At 38.3% G+C, this 15509-nt stretch overlaps 2 protein-coding genes across 6 annotated transcripts in view; one reads left to right on the top strand and one right to left on the bottom strand.

Annotated features, from left to right (window-relative positions):
- Positions 1-8700, bottom strand: part of LOC113157408 — a 98529-nt gene extending 89829 nt beyond the window's left edge. For 2 of the 5 annotated variants that reach the window (XM_026352903.1, XM_026352904.1), the window contains exon 1: positions 8635-8700. The gene's annotated coding sequence lies outside the window, so the exon portion shown is untranslated. Of the gene's footprint in view, positions 1-4383; positions 5580-5704; positions 6340-8634 lie in introns of those variants that run through there. The other 3 variants (XR_003298455.1, XR_003298456.1, XR_003298457.1) reach the window with 3 other exon arrangements.
- Positions 8701-11648: 2948 nt separating this feature from the next.
- Positions 11649-13830, top strand: LOC113157412 (voltage-dependent T-type calcium channel subunit alpha-1I-like). Its single transcript, XM_026352907.1, has 4 exons — positions 11649-11833; positions 12073-12221; positions 12339-13284; positions 13525-13830. The coding sequence occupies exons 1-3, from the start codon at positions 11780-11782 to the stop codon at positions 12637-12639; spliced, it is 504 nt and encodes a 167-aa protein (XP_026208692.1). The 5' UTR covers positions 11649-11779; the 3' UTR covers positions 12640-13284; positions 13525-13830.
- The last annotated feature ends 1679 nt before the right edge of the window (positions 13831-15509 follow it).

Here is a 15509-nt window from a genome sequence, read left to right as displayed (position 1 = left end):
TGTGGAGAAGTCAGGAAAAAAAGCTGCACAGATCTGCGTATCTCACCTGATTGTTTTAATCAACTATTTTTGTTTAATAAATTAGGTTATTGTAGTTCGACTGGAATGTGAGTTTTCAAAAACTGTACGGTTAATAACGAGTTTACAGTTGGTTTTTGTATAATCCTCTTTTTATTCCAATAATATGCATGGACTGAAAATGAAAGATATTTCTAAACATCTCAAAAGGTTTTTCTGTCAGGACAAAGTGACCTAATGTTGTTAGTACTAATATTTGTAATTAACAATTATGTATGTATGTTGTCCACTTAGTAGATTGTCACTAATAAATTATCTAATCTTCTCCATTGTCTTTTTTTGTTCTGTGAATCACAGGTTTCATTATTATTTAATTTTCTTTTAGCGCCATAGTAATGAGATTAAATTTGGTCAGCAAGTTAACATGACATACGGTCCATGAGGCTCTGTATGACTCTGGTCATATGTTCACTGTCAGTCTGTGCAATTAATCATCAAAATCCTGTAAGGATAAATACTGTAAGATCAGTTATTAAAACGTACGGAAAAATTATATAATAATAATAATAATAATAATAATAATAAGGATTAGGAAAACAATACTGTGTGTGCTAAACAGCATTCACAGTGACTAGATAAAGCATTTCCTGAAGAAAATGCACTGTGAATGCTGAAACGCTGAATCGATTCATGAAGAACTGCTGAAAGTTGATGAAGAGAAACAGGAAGTGTTTTAACAGAGATAAACATATGAAGAAGAAGATAAAACAGCTGAATGTCAACTTAAAAAGCTGAAATAGATTTGCTAACGTTTATAAAACATAGCTGAATGTATATAAAATATGAAAGTTAAAAGAAAAGTTAAACAGTTTTGTTAAAAAGAGCTGAAAGTAGAAGAAACTGAAGCAGGTTAGCAAAGAGCCGCTAGCATAAACATGCTAACTACACACGAGCCTGTACAAGTGTCTGACGCTGATTTATAAACTTCCCTGATCACGTGACCCGACACAGCCGTTGCCACGGAGACTGTATAGGAGAGGCGGGAAACTTCAACTGCCAAGATTTTCACTGTGAAAACTGATTTGGAGCCCTTACAAACAGGCTTTTTACAGCAAAACTACGACAGGTATCATCATAAAAAGTGAACCACCTGAGAGCCAAGACTTTAATGAACAACTAGTGTGAATTTTATGTTTGAGGACTGGAAATTGTGGTCACAGGAGCGAGAGATCCAAGTGCACCCTTCAGCTTGAACAGAATCTCAGACCGAATTTAACATTGGAGCTAATGGGAGAGCTGAGGGGGACTCCCGTCACTCTGAGGCTCACAGAGAAAAAACGATTTGTCTCTGAGCTTAGACAAATAACTTATCAGAATCAGGACAAGTTTACCTACGTTTCTGTGAAAGAATTATTTAGAAAGAGTTAAAACTGTGGCCGTGCTGACAGTTTATAGAGAAAGACTGGTTTAAAAAAAAAATCTGCCTCTCTGTCATTATGGAAAAATCATAAAAGATATTAAAAAACTGAATGGAAGATTAAAAGAGCTAAAGAAGTGTTGGACTGTGGCTCAATCTACTAGCAAAAACTCTCTTCTATGTGTCAGCCAAGTCCTGCGTGTTCGTTTATGAAGGAATAGGAGAAGAAGTTTCGGTCTCAGATTATATGTTTATTTAACGATTAAATGAATAAATGAATTAATAAATGAATAAACAAATGAATAAACAAACAAATAAATGAATAGATAAATGAATAAAGCATACAGAGCTCTGGGTCTTGATCTTCCTATCCCTGACATACAACAAAGTGTGTCTCAGTTCACGAAGTCTGACACCTGACTCTCCCTGACCCAGTCTTCTTATACACGAAAATACAATCATTTGCATAAATGTTTGCACATTCTTCATTCCGGTTAATCCATAGGTCCACCTCAGCCTCATCCGACTCCTTGACCTTCATCATCCTCAGTCATTGGTCCACGTTGCATCAGGTTCCTTCCTGGTGGGGCCCTTCATCCTCAGAGCACGTTTCCCACGATTTATGCCTTTCTGAAAACATAACACAAAGACACCTTGTGCTCTGGTCTCCTTCATATCTGGTTACTCCCATGCCTTGCAATTTTAATTGCAAGCTGCTTCCACATAACACCCTTTATGTTGTTATCAGTGGTTGTTCGTGAGAAGAGTCTCTCTTTCTCTCTGCTTCGACAGTTTCATGTCTAACCATAAATTGGATCTAACCATGTGTCTCATTCCTGAGGTGGCCCCCTATACTCCCTTACCTGCTTTGATTATCAACCCAACCATGAACTTTATGTGCCTGGTACCTTCTTGTGATGTTACCATACAGGGCCGTTTATGAATCTTGTGCATACCTTTCTGATTCTACATGGCCTTACACGGAAATTGATATGTCCACTCTACATTAAGTGAAGCATGCTATTCACTACCAATATCATATGAACACATTGATTATATTTAATATCTCAAATCAATTACTGCTAAAGGAGTCTAAGCTAATGTTGATTGAGTCAGAAGCTAAACATTTTGATACCTGAACGGTTTCTGTAGCTGAAAGTATGCTGAAGTAGTTATGCACTGAAAAACGTACGGAAGAATAATAAGACTAGATAAAGCATTTCCTGAAGAAAATGCACTGAATGCTGAATCGATTCCTGAAGAACTGCTGAAAGTTGCTGATACTGTCATGTGCAGCAGGAAGGACTCCATGGTCAGAGAGCAGACAGGACAGAACTGAGCAAACAATGTTTATTTGTAATCGACAGAACACGGTAAATCAATGAATAGAATGAAACAGTCACTGGACGGGAGGAGATGAGGCAGGGTGAGTATGGTGGTCAGGTTGGAAACTGGAAGTGACATCCAAATCAAGATGGTTGACCAACAGAGCACATGGTCAAAATGGAGGACAATGTCAAAACCCAAAATGGCCGACCAACAGGGAGCACATAGACTGAATGGAGGACAATGGAGAAAGTTCAGGACAGTAATACAAATGACACAGAAGCACCACGAAAAGATAGTCCAAACAATATTCCACAGAGCTAACTCAGAGGTCGAGGGTAATCCGGGTCATACACAATTATGGCAGTTCAGAGTTAAGTCCGGCAGGCAAAATCCACAACGGAAAGACAATCCAGGTCGAAACACAAAAGCAGTCCAAACAGACAGAGCAGGAAAGGGGACAACAAGGGAGCGAAACAGAACAGAGGGAGAACTCACTGAACCAGAGGGGAAGCAGGGTCAGGTCAGGCTGGTCCAATGAGGGGGAATCCAGGGTAGACAGAGTAGAAAGGGGACAGGTCCGGGAAAGGGAATCAGGCAGGTCCAGGTACAGGTTTGGTACCGTGAGCAGGGGGAAAAAACAGGGAATAAACGGAACTCACAGCACCAGGGGGTCAGGTAAGAGACGGGGTCCAGATCAGGCAGAGTCCAAGAAATCCAAAAGAGTCAGTCCAAGATAAATGCTGGATAGTCTTCAGACTATCTGGCAGGGGAAACAGGTGAGCAGGCCGATTTGTGCATGAATGATGAGTACGTGTTACGTGTTTCCCTGTAACTGTTTTATGTTGATGCAGTTATGCGTGATATCATGTAAGCTGTTGTAATAATAGATGTAAGCCAAGCCCTCGCTATGCAAGTTGCTTTCATGCAAGTTAACTGATACTATCCTGTTGGCTTTGGTGTAACTTTAATCTCCGTCATGCACCGTCTTTGATGTTAATAAGTCTTTATTAGGGTTATTAGTGCCTTTGAGCCGTCATCCTTATATCGCCTTTTGGGTTTCGGAGCATGTAGCGGAACTTTGACATGAATTGAAAAAATAAATTGGAAAAAAAATATTTTCCGAAGCCACAGTATAATGATGACAGAGCCGGCTCCGGAGCCGCGGGTTGCCGACCCCTGCACAATACGAAGTGAATCAAAATTGTTCCCTGTGTCGCTATGCAGGAATTCTTAATTAAATCGGAAATAGCGTTTCTTGTTAGCCCTTCACAATAAGGGCAGTCCGTCGGTTGTCATTACCTGGCTTTTACTTTGCATGCATGACAGGAAATGGTCTGTGTGGAGTAATAGTAACTTAACATTGCAGCGGTAGGCCTACAGCTGAAAATACAAATGGAAATCACTAGAAACCTTATATATCGCTGTTTTGATTTAGGTTAGGGCAAGTTCAACACTGGTTATGGTCATAGTTATAGCAAATAAAATGAAAGTCCTTCAGATGTTAAACAAGTGTGTGTGCTGTGTGTGAGGGACTCAACATGTCAGACATTAAACTATCATTTGACACAATTATTTATTTTTATATTAAAACAGTCAAAAACAACAAACCTTACAATTGAGCAATGAATAAAGAACACAGACTAATTAACAAAGAATTTATAATTACACAATTCAAACAAATATATAACTATAATAAACACTAATGACTATATTACATTTGTTTAGGCCTTCACCTGCTTGATGTCTGTGACGTATTTATCACAGACTTTGATTTGGATTTTGGTTTGGAAGTCCTGCATCAAAAGGCTGCCACTTTGTTTCTTCAATCTTTGCCACTTGGTTGTTCGAAATTAGTAGCTCGAGCATCCCTGGTGTCTCTGACTCTGTTACACCAATGGCATCAGTGATGACATCCACTGATGTGAGAATAACACAAACTTTAGTTAGGTTTTCATACTCTGATATTATTCCTAATTAACCAATAGCCTGGTATAAATATGACTACACCTGCCTCGACAGTGTGTATAGAGGGTTGTCCAGTTCCGGATCAGTGCCCCATCCACTACTGATTACCTGGATCAGGTGCATTAAGTCAATCAGAAGCTTCTAAATGACTAAACACACTTGGGCAGTGATGGTTGGAAAACGAATAATTCTTCCACCTGGAAAAACGTGAGTGTCTGCGACAGCCAACAAATTCTAAGACTGAATCACTGAATACAGACATCCACTGACCCCAGCAGCTCCATACTATACTATAAAATCTGCATCATTATTTTATTAGGCTATGTAACTAAACCCCTGTGTTTCAGCCATATACTTAAAATGAATTTAGTTAAAAACACATGATCATGTTTTTATAGTTTAATAATAGTACATTTTCATGTTTATTGTATGTGACACAATGTTAAAATCCTTAGTAGTGTGTTATGTTGCTCTATTTAAAGAGGATACCTCAATCTCTGTGTAACAGGTCGACTTCAGCAGGAGCCCATAGCTGCTTTTCCCACATTTCAAATGGGACACCCTGATATGGGTCCCCAGCTTCAGCTCAATCATTGCTGCCTCCCTCCACAGGTACAAGGCTACTCGAGTTGTGTCCTGTTAGAGACAATATAATATTTTATGTATTGGCATAAGCTTTATCACTACATGGTAAAAGTTTCTACTTTGCAATATGCCAAAAATCTTAAACAAATCAAAAAATACAAAAGAAGGAAATAATGACATTATGTTGATAGTCTTCTTTCTGCAACGTCACATTCTTCAGGGGTATGGCTTCTTTCACTGACTGAATTTATTTTACAGAGGAAATCTGAGGAGGAGCAAGGAAGATTGATGAGTTAGCCTACCAAACACTTTACTACAGTCTACTACTACAGTCTTCGTTAATAATATTATGTTATTTTGTATGATAACTTATATTATGAATTGACTTACTTCAACAACTTCCCCTTCCACAGATATAAATCTCTGTGTCTCTCTACACTTGTCTAGGGGGGTGAGTGAAGAGGCCGGCTGAAGGAGGGCTTCCCCCTCCATAATAAGCTCCTCCGTCATGCTCACAGGAGCACTGCGAAAGAACTGTGTCTGTTTATTTATGTGTATATAATAAGGGGGAGACTGCCCACCCAGTGTGTGACCCCTCATAAAATAGCTGTTGCCCTGTGTGATTTTAGAGGCAAACTCTTCATAAAGAGTTATTTTTCTGATTGTTTTGCTATCGCTAATGGCTGCTATTTTATTTTTTTTTATCACTGCTGGTCTGGCAACATCTGTGAAATCCCAGGCCAACACTTTGGGTTGGTCCTTTAATGCCACCACATAGATATGAATTGGTGGTGGCCTAAAATAGGGGGGTTTGGGCTTGGTCCATACTAAGCTGTGTAAGTCCATTCTGAAATGATAAAATAAAGAGAAAGTTAAAAATGAAGCAATAGCATATGCATTATTTCTTTGCTATTTAAGTCTTTGTATTCCATGTGTATTCATATTAGATTTCTAGAATAATAAAATTGCTAGTTCAGTGTATTATACAGGGTTTTATTTATTTATTAGTGTAGTAATATATTAGAAAATATCTATTTATTCTACACATCCTTCATAGCACTGACTGGGTCCGTTAAGTCCTAACACATGAACTGGGTGATTTTTATTTTTTTTTATATAAAAAAAAAAATAATAATAAAAAATATATTTTAGATTCATTCAGGAGCTGCATCTGTACTCCGACCGTTTTCAGGTGTAGCCTACTTCAGGGAGAACCAATTTGACAGCTGATTGATGTGACTGATGTCAGGTTTTTGGTGAATTGTTTAACTTCGTCTCGACCTTGTGCTGGGTTCAGCTCAGCAGAGACACTGATGTGCAAGACACTTCGAAATGAATCTTATTTATGAAGCTGCGCTGCGCTCACTGCATCCAATCTGTAAACACCTTGAGACGTCCAGCTCTCCTGGAAGCCCCACTTTTTTATGCTTTAGATATATTTTCGAATTTAGTCTGATCTCCATAGACATCTGTTTGAATCTAGGTAAAATCTGGTGCACGTTCTTTTTGTTGCTATTTGTAATCATTTAACGAAGTGTGTTTTCACGTCACGTTAGCGACAGCTAATAATAGTTATTATTATAGTATAGTTATATCGTTATTTGTTTGATGTACTTCTTTGTTTGATGTACTTCTTTGTTTGATGTACTTTTTTGTTTAGCTTGGCGCTCACAGCAGCAAACGAGTGTTAGCAACGCGGTGGCGTGACATTATGTAAAAATCACCAATTGAATTAAAAGTTTTTGTGAAGGAGACTTTTTATTTGTTACTCTCAGCAGCCTATCAGTGTCCTTCATGGACAATCTGTGCTGGGACCCTGTTTGGGACAGACACAGCACTCTTTAACCTTCTTAGCCAAAACTTAATGTTAAAAAAGGCAAGTTGTACAGAAAACAGGAGCAGCTACTGTAGGCTATACTCCCAGCATATCGGTATTTGATAGAGACTGAAGTTTAAATAAGTGTCTTGTAGGTGAATTTTTATCCTTATTCATGCTTTCAAGTTTTTCTCAATATTTCTGAAAAGATATGGCTTTACTGTGATATTTAGGAATCTTAAAGAACGTTAAAAACCATGTCTTTTAATTTTTATCCTAGTACAATAAAGCTTTTGCAGCTCTGAAACTGTATTGGAAATAGTCTATGGTAACCAAGGTTAGTTTTCATGACATAATAGAACTACTATCCAGTTGGATATTTGCCTTCGACATTAGAGAACTTAAGCACCTTTTGTTTTTACAGGTTTTAAAGTAGAGTAGTCTTTACATAGTTTGGTTTTGAAAAGTATTAGTCTTTTTTCCTGAACCTCAAATTTGGAAGTTGCTCTTTAAAGCTAACTATTAAGTTGCCACAAAAGTTAGACAACAAGAAACTATTCCTGACTGACATGACCATCAACTATTTAGCAAAAGGGACTATTTTTTAGCCTTTTCTTTTATTCTCTAATCATTTCTAATTTCTTACCTTCTGGCTTGAGAAGTAGGAGTCAGAATCAGCAGTGGTGATAAAAGTGATAATGTCACAGCAATTGACCCAAAATATGGACAGTGATAGTCTGGAGACAGTAACCAATGAATGTCTTTATTGTATTATACTGTACATGTCTTGTTTTTATTCTGCCCATCAACAGGAGTTGATGCCCCGTCCCCCCAACCCAATATATATATATATATATATATATATATATATATATATATATATATAATTTTATTGCCATTAAATATTAATAAGACATAAACCTACAACAGCCTATGTATTTAATTACTGTAAAATGAACCCACTGAGCCTTTTTCAAACAAGCATTAATTCGTGTTTTGGATGTTAAATTTTACTTTATAATGTTTTTTTAATGTGTGCTTGAATTGCCTAAAAACCAGACTTTGTTAAAAGGCTGGAATTTCCAAGTGCCCCTGAACTCCAGACGTCTTTATATTAACCGCCCTTCATTCCTCTGTTGTCTTGTAAGTAGTCGACACAGATTCTCTTTACAGACTTTAATGGTTTTTAAGTTTTTTAAACATAAGTATGAAAGTTAAACATAATCGAAGATATATCAAATACAAAAAGTCCACGTCAGTGAGTTTTATCTTAAAGGCGTAATTGTCAACAAGTTAAAGTTAGTTAGCTAGCTTTCTAACGGGCTAGCTAACTGGTAGCGACTAGCGAACAGCTAGCAACTATGCTAATGCTAGTATAAAGACATGTTACAGAGACTACATATATTTTTTATTTTTTTAACGGAGAATCGTTTTAGCTTTTACTATGAAATGAACAAATGAAAGGGTTGTAAAATAAAACTGTTTCTGTCAGAACACAACAAACCTGGCTCAAGAGCGTTTTCCCACTTCATAGTAATTAGCAGCTCAACTCTACTCGACTTTCTTCTCACTCAGTGTAGTAGAAACTGGAACTGGTTTAATTCTAAGTAGCTATTTATCAAAGTAAGGAGACAAGTTTATTTTCACTAAAACCTGCATACAGGGATGAGATCCAGAGGCTGGTGGGGTGGTGTGAAGACAACAACTTGGTCCTAAACACCTCAAAAACAAAAGAAGTGATCGTGGACTTCAGGAGGAAGAAGTCAGATCTGCAGTCCATTGTCATTAATGGGGAGTGTGTGAAGAGGGTGCCAAGCTTCAAGTACCTTGGTGTGCACATAGGTGAAGACCTCCAATGGAGCTCCAACACCGCAGAGGTAATGAAAAAGGCCCAACAACGTCTTCCCTTCCTGAAGATCCTCAGGAGGGTCAACCTGAAAAGAGAGCTGCTGGTTGCCTTCTACCGTTGCTCCATTGAGAGTGTGCTGACATACTGCATCTCTGTGTGGTTTTCAAGCTGCACTATGGCACAAAAAAAGGTTCTACAAAGGGTCATAAACACTGCCCAAAAGATCATTGGCTACCCTCTTCCCTCACTGAAGGACCTCTACAGCACCCGATGTCTTAGGAGGGCACGCAACATCCTGAAAGACTGCACACACCCGGGACACCGGGTGTTTAAATGGTTGCCCTATGGAAAAAGACTCAGGGTGCTGAGGTCACGGACCAACAGACTCAGAGACAGTTTCTACAATAGAGCAATAGCCCTCATGAACACACACACACACATCTGGTTTAGTTTTTCTAAAAGAATGTAGATTGTATATTCTGTATATACAGCTGGTGTGCATGTGTATATTTGTATATATAATTGTATATATATATATATATATATATATATATATATATATATATATATATATATATTTAAATACTTTTTGTATGAAAGGTAATTGTAAGCTGTTTTATTATTATTATGTTGTTTTCTACTCTCTCCTTGCACCAATGTGGGACAGTTTGCAATTTTGTTGTACTGTTGTACCAAGTGTGACTGTACAATGACAATAAAGCTTTATCTTATCTTAGATAACAGAGACTTCTCCCTGACCAATCAGAGATAGTGACGCTTCTCTCTGACCAATCAGCGATAGTGACGCTTCTCTCTGACCAATCAGCGATAGTGACGCTTCTCTCTGACCAATCAGCAGTCCACATCGCTCCCGCCCCCTTCCAACTGTTGCTATGCAGTGGAAAGTCTGTAAACAAACACTGAGATATCTGTGTAGTGTCCATATTTCTATATCTAGTACTTTTAAAGTAGTTGCTGTACACAAAACCTAAAATGACCTAAAAGAAAAACTATGATTTTTCTTGCATTTCTTCACATTATGATTATGACCTCAGATACATAATATAGTTAGAAATATAGTTAAAGTAAAATAATTATATAAATAAAATGTCTTTTTAACCGTTGCTCTGTAAAAAAATACTTTACCTCACACTTTACTGGTCGGAGTTTTAAAAATGTATAAAATGATATGAAATTTCTAGTTTCTGTATTATGTTAGTTAACTTACTGAGTTACTAGGTACCTTTACTTAATAACGTTAAACTTATCTCCTTCTTTTTCTATCCAGAACTTACAATGTGTCCCTAAAGCCGTACTATATGTCCAGCTTTGATGAAGAAACACCATTCCTCTGTTCAGCTGATAACAAGGGAGGGATGCAGCACCTCCTCCATTGTACCACCTTACAGTATGCATGGGGAACCCTGCTCATTGCCTGCTCCCTGCTCCAAACCAGCTGTGCCTGCACTGACTGGATCCAGTCATAACAACTGTGTGAACTGGAACGTGTTCTACAATGTCTGTCGCGCCTGAGACCTCAACCCACATATGGGAAGCACCCATTTTGATAACATTGGCTTCGCCTGGATAACCATATTCCAGGTAAGAAAGGCTTCGCTATGTGCTGGTAATATTAGGAAGAGATTTCATTTGGACCCTGAGATTGTATTATAATGTTCATTGTGGCAGTGAATAGTTTGTGGATTTTGGGTTCTAACTAGAAGCTACTTAAAGAAGATATTTAAAACTAATTATATTTCTATTGCTCCCTACCTCTCTCTACCTACAGGTTGTCACAACGAAAGGATGGTCAGAGATCATGTTTTATGTTATGGACACTGATTCCTTCTGTAATATTATTATTTTTATTCCCATCAGTATTGTAAGTACTCACTTTTTTGTTTTTGTGTTTTAATTAGGAACTTGAGACTAGAGTCACAGTATTGTAGCCCACAACGTGGCCAGCTAAATTATTCTAGCTAGCTTATTCTCTGCAGAGTGATGCAAGTCTATTATTTATCTACTTTAAAGGCACAAATGAGTTACAGTTACTGCAGCATTCAGCTCCTCCGTCATGTGAGCTGACAGATTTTTCTGTTTGCACATTAATACTGTGGTCGAAATAAATTATTACTGCATTTTCAAAGTTATTAAAACGTTATTAATAAATGTCAGATTCAATTATGAAATAGGCTAATTTGAATCTCAAAATCAGCTGTGTAATAATTGTAAATATAAATGAATCTCTAATCTAATCTAGCCATTTACCCTTACCCTAAGTAGCTGCTTATTTTTCTCCAAACAGATATGCTCATTTATCATGACGAATGTCTGTACAGTCGTCATCACCACTCAGTTCTCTGAGAACATAAGAGGAGAAACAGGAGAGCAGCGAGAGGGAGCTGTGTCTTTCACACAGCCTCGTTACAACATAACCAGCTGGATTAAAAACATCTGTCACCGTTTCGACCTGGCACCCAGCCAGCCTTGGATTTTCCCCAGTTCTTCCTCTCCCTCTCCCTCTGGACTCCGCCCACCAGCCACTTCTCTCTCTCTGTTTCCAGCCTCCTCCCAAACCTGCGCCCAGCCTGCCATCAGCCCTGTTTTTTTTCTCCCTCTCTCAGCCCTCTGAACTTAGTTCTTTTTGTGAGTTGTTTTCCTGCCACTGAGCAGTTGTTTTCCGTTGTACTTTGGTTTTGTTACTTTGTTCCCCGCCTCACTGGTAATTTTATGTTGTTACTTTGACCTCGTGTTTTTGCAAAAAACAACTTCGGGGGATTGTCAAAAGCACTGAGGAGTCATGTTGGTGAATTTTATCAGTGTACTCACCCTGGCCATTGAGCACTATCAGCAGGTGAGGAGGGGAGTCTGCTTTTGTGTTGTCTACTGCAGGCTTCTGCAAGTTTCAGGTGTGTGAGGTGAATGCGATACCGGAGCTGCTAAAATGTTCAAAAACTAAACCAGTTCTGGCTGACAGTTAGTTTAAAGGGGGCTGCTATGGGGCTATTGCTCCCTCCCTCGATCTCTATCTGTCTTGCCCTCTGTCTATTCTTGTTATATTCCTTTATTTCTTTCCATCTTCTCCACTTACAGCCTGTGGAGTTGACAAAAATGATACATATCAGTAATGTGATCTTCACCACCTTATTTGCTGTGGAGATGTCCATAAAGCTGCTCACTCTTGAGTGGGAGTACTTTAGTGACCGAAACAACCTCTTTGACTTTGTCATTGTTTTTACTGGGTGAGATGATCCTATGAAGCCTGGCTTTTGCTTTTCCCAGTGAGCAACGTAGGATTAAAATTTTATAAAATATGTGTTTTTTCAGAAATCAAAAATCATTGTTTTTGTGGTTTTCAGTCTGTGGGACATCATGAAAAACACTGATAGCAAGCTGTCAGTTCTGAGAACATTTCGTCTGCTGAGGTTTGTACGGTTGGTTCACTTCTTCCCTTACATGAAGAGACAGCTGACTGTGCTAAGGAGGACCATAGAGGGGGCGGCCCCACTCTTCAGGCTGCTCTTCTTTGGGATTTTCATTGCACACACAAACCATTCCACCACCTGTAATGTCACAGGACGCTTTATTCTATTAATACAGTTATCACCCACAAGGAATGAAATAATGAATTATTCTGACTGTCGTTTCTTTGCAGTCTAATAGGAATGCACCTGTTTGGCTGTAAATTTGAATTTAAGACTCCGAATGGAGAGATCATCCCCAATCGCAAAAACTTTAACAGCCTTCTCTGGGCCATGGTTAGTTTGTGTCGTCATGAAGTCTTAAAGTAATCCAGTGCAGTAAGTTATATTGATTTGAAGTAGCAAAAATAGTTAGATTACCTATTTAAATTTTTAACAGGGTAACTAGCACATTTTTAATAATTGTACATTGTAGTCCAACATCATGCAATTTGTCCAATAATATCAGTTTGTGTTGCTCTCTTTGTTAAATCTGTAAAGATTCTGACTCTGGAGAACTGGAATCTAGTGTTGTACAACACTATGGCTAAAACCTCACCATGGGCCACTCTGTACTTTGTTGCAGTTATTATTTTTGGAAAATATGTTTTTCTAAATGTACTCGTGGGCATAGTGGTTGACAACTTCCAAGTAAGAATGTCTGCCTCAGTTCTCTCCATGTTTTATAATTTATTGACCAACACTAACATAACACCCCCAAACACTTGCGATATGTTTCCTGTTGTTCTAGCGTCACTCAGGTTCCGAAGGAGACAACTCTTTGTTTGATTCTGAAAGTTCGCCAAACCGAACCCCTGAGAATGACTGTTAACAGATAGAAATGGTAAGTTCATAACATCCAGGCTTTGATTGAACCTGCAGATGCTCATGAGGACAAAGTACGTTTTTTAGTTAAGTCTATGTGCTAATCGCACATAATGATTTGTTGTAATTTAACTTTTTATTTAACAATATCTCAGCGTGTTAAACGATATGATGTCACTGTCTACACATAAAATGACTAAAGGCAACAATGAGTTGAATTTTTACGCTGTAACAATCTCGTCTGTATGTCTCCCCGCAGTTCTCCTCCCTGCCAGCAGAGGTGTTCCTCTACCTCAGCCTGTCTCCGGCCCCTCTTGGTTCCCCGCTCCTCAGCTTGCAACACACCTGCTCATCATCATCATCCCTATACTCCTGTTTATAAGCTCCCTCATGTCCATTGCTTGTTGCTAGTGTGTCTCCCATGTATCCTGTTGTTCCTTGTTTCGTTCGTTTCCCCGACCTCTAGCTTTTTACCCTGAGCATTATTTAGTTTCATGGTTCTCTAGGTTTGTGTTAGTCCAGTTTAGTCTGTAGTTAATCAGTTAGGTTTTTTCTCTCAGTTTTTCTCCTCCTACGTTTTGTAGTGAGTGTTTTTGTTTTCTCATTGATAGCCTGTTTTTTCTATGACCTGTAGTGAGTATTTTGTTGTTTTTACCTTTTATTATTACCGGTTGTTATTTCCTCCTAGATAGTGAGCGCTTTTTGTTTTCTTGTGTAATTTTCCTCCTGCCTTCTGCGGTGAGTGTTTTTCATAATTTTGTTTCCTGTGCGTGTCTGCTGTTTCTTTGTATTATATCTACTCTGTTTATTGTTAATAAAATTTATTTCGACACTGCCTTGCCTGTTTGGATTCCTGAGTGTGTATCGGGTTCTCACAAACAATCTGAAATCCAGAACTTGATTTTGCTTTTTCATCTGGGCCACAGACACTTGCTTCTTTCTTTTGGAAATCCAAAAAGCGAAACTAAAACTACTAAACTTCACTGAGTTTGTATTATGTCTTGAACTACATTGGAGGTCAGTGGCAAAGACAACAAAGATGAAATAAGCCAAAATCAGGTTCTGAAAATCCTTTGGCCACAATCTGCATAAACTTTGTGCAAATATCGACCCATGCAGAGATTTATGAAAGGCTGCAGAAAAGTGCTCCACTGGTTCAAAGAACACGAGGATTGGTCGTTCTACATGTTGCCTCCAGAGAACAGGTAAGTGTTATATTATTACCACCAGATGACAAAATGTAAATTTATTATCATCAGACATGATCCTACTGTTCTGAAACATCCTTAAGAAGTATCTGTTGTACAATAACAGGTTATTCGTTATTGTCTTCAAGGTCACAGTGTGTTTACTCTCGTGATTGAATATTGAAAAGGGAAAAGACAGGTTCATAAGGAAAAAACAAGCACCGGTTCATAACCAGGTGTCTATTAATCAAACCAAACAATGGTATATATGTGGCTTAATAGGTAGAGCAGTTATCTACCAATCATAGGATGAGTGGTTCAATTCCCGGCTGCCATGTCACATGCCAAAGTGTCCTTGGGCAAGACACTGAACCCCAAGTTGGCCCAGTGTTTACCATTTACAGCTGGGCAAGACAAAATTGAAAATTAGCTAGAAATGGTCATAACACACACTAGAAAGACAGAAACAGGCTACTAGAGCTCAATAAGGACTAATCATTTGGGAACAGGACATGTCTGAGGAAATAATACAACCAGCAAATAAAGTGAGACAACTGAGTGTCTTGTGAGAACAAATGTGAACTAGATTTAATTGTGTCCAGTGGTTTTGGCTTATGGCTTCAAATCACGTCTGATTAGACCCATTTGTTAAATATGAATTAAATTGTCTACAGTAGAGGGAAGTTGATATAACAATACTCTAAAATAATTTTTCTGGGACGTATTTTAAATACTCTAACTAAGATAACTGAATTATTAACACAGTGTTATAGGATTACAATTTGGAATATCATTTCAGTTTTATAGTATCTTCAATTCCCTTTTGCTTTCATTTATCTAATCCAATGCGTATTATGTATGTTTGTGTTTAGGTTCCGTCTATTTTACCTCCGCGTGATCTCTCACAAGATGTTTGACAACGTGATCCTGATGTTGATTCTCTTGAGCTGTATTGTCATTGCCATGGAGAGGCCTCCAGCAGACCCTGCCAGCATAGTGAGACACACATACTGAATATGTTGCACCAGAGAGCGACACAGAGTAAACGTTCACATGG

This window comes from Anabas testudineus, chromosome 18 (assembly GCF_900324465.2).
Source record: "Anabas testudineus chromosome 18, fAnaTes1.2, whole genome shotgun sequence".
Taxonomy (NCBI): Eukaryota; Metazoa; Chordata; class Actinopteri; order Anabantiformes; family Anabantidae; genus Anabas; species Anabas testudineus.
This window is presented reverse-complemented; position numbering and strand designations above follow the sequence as displayed.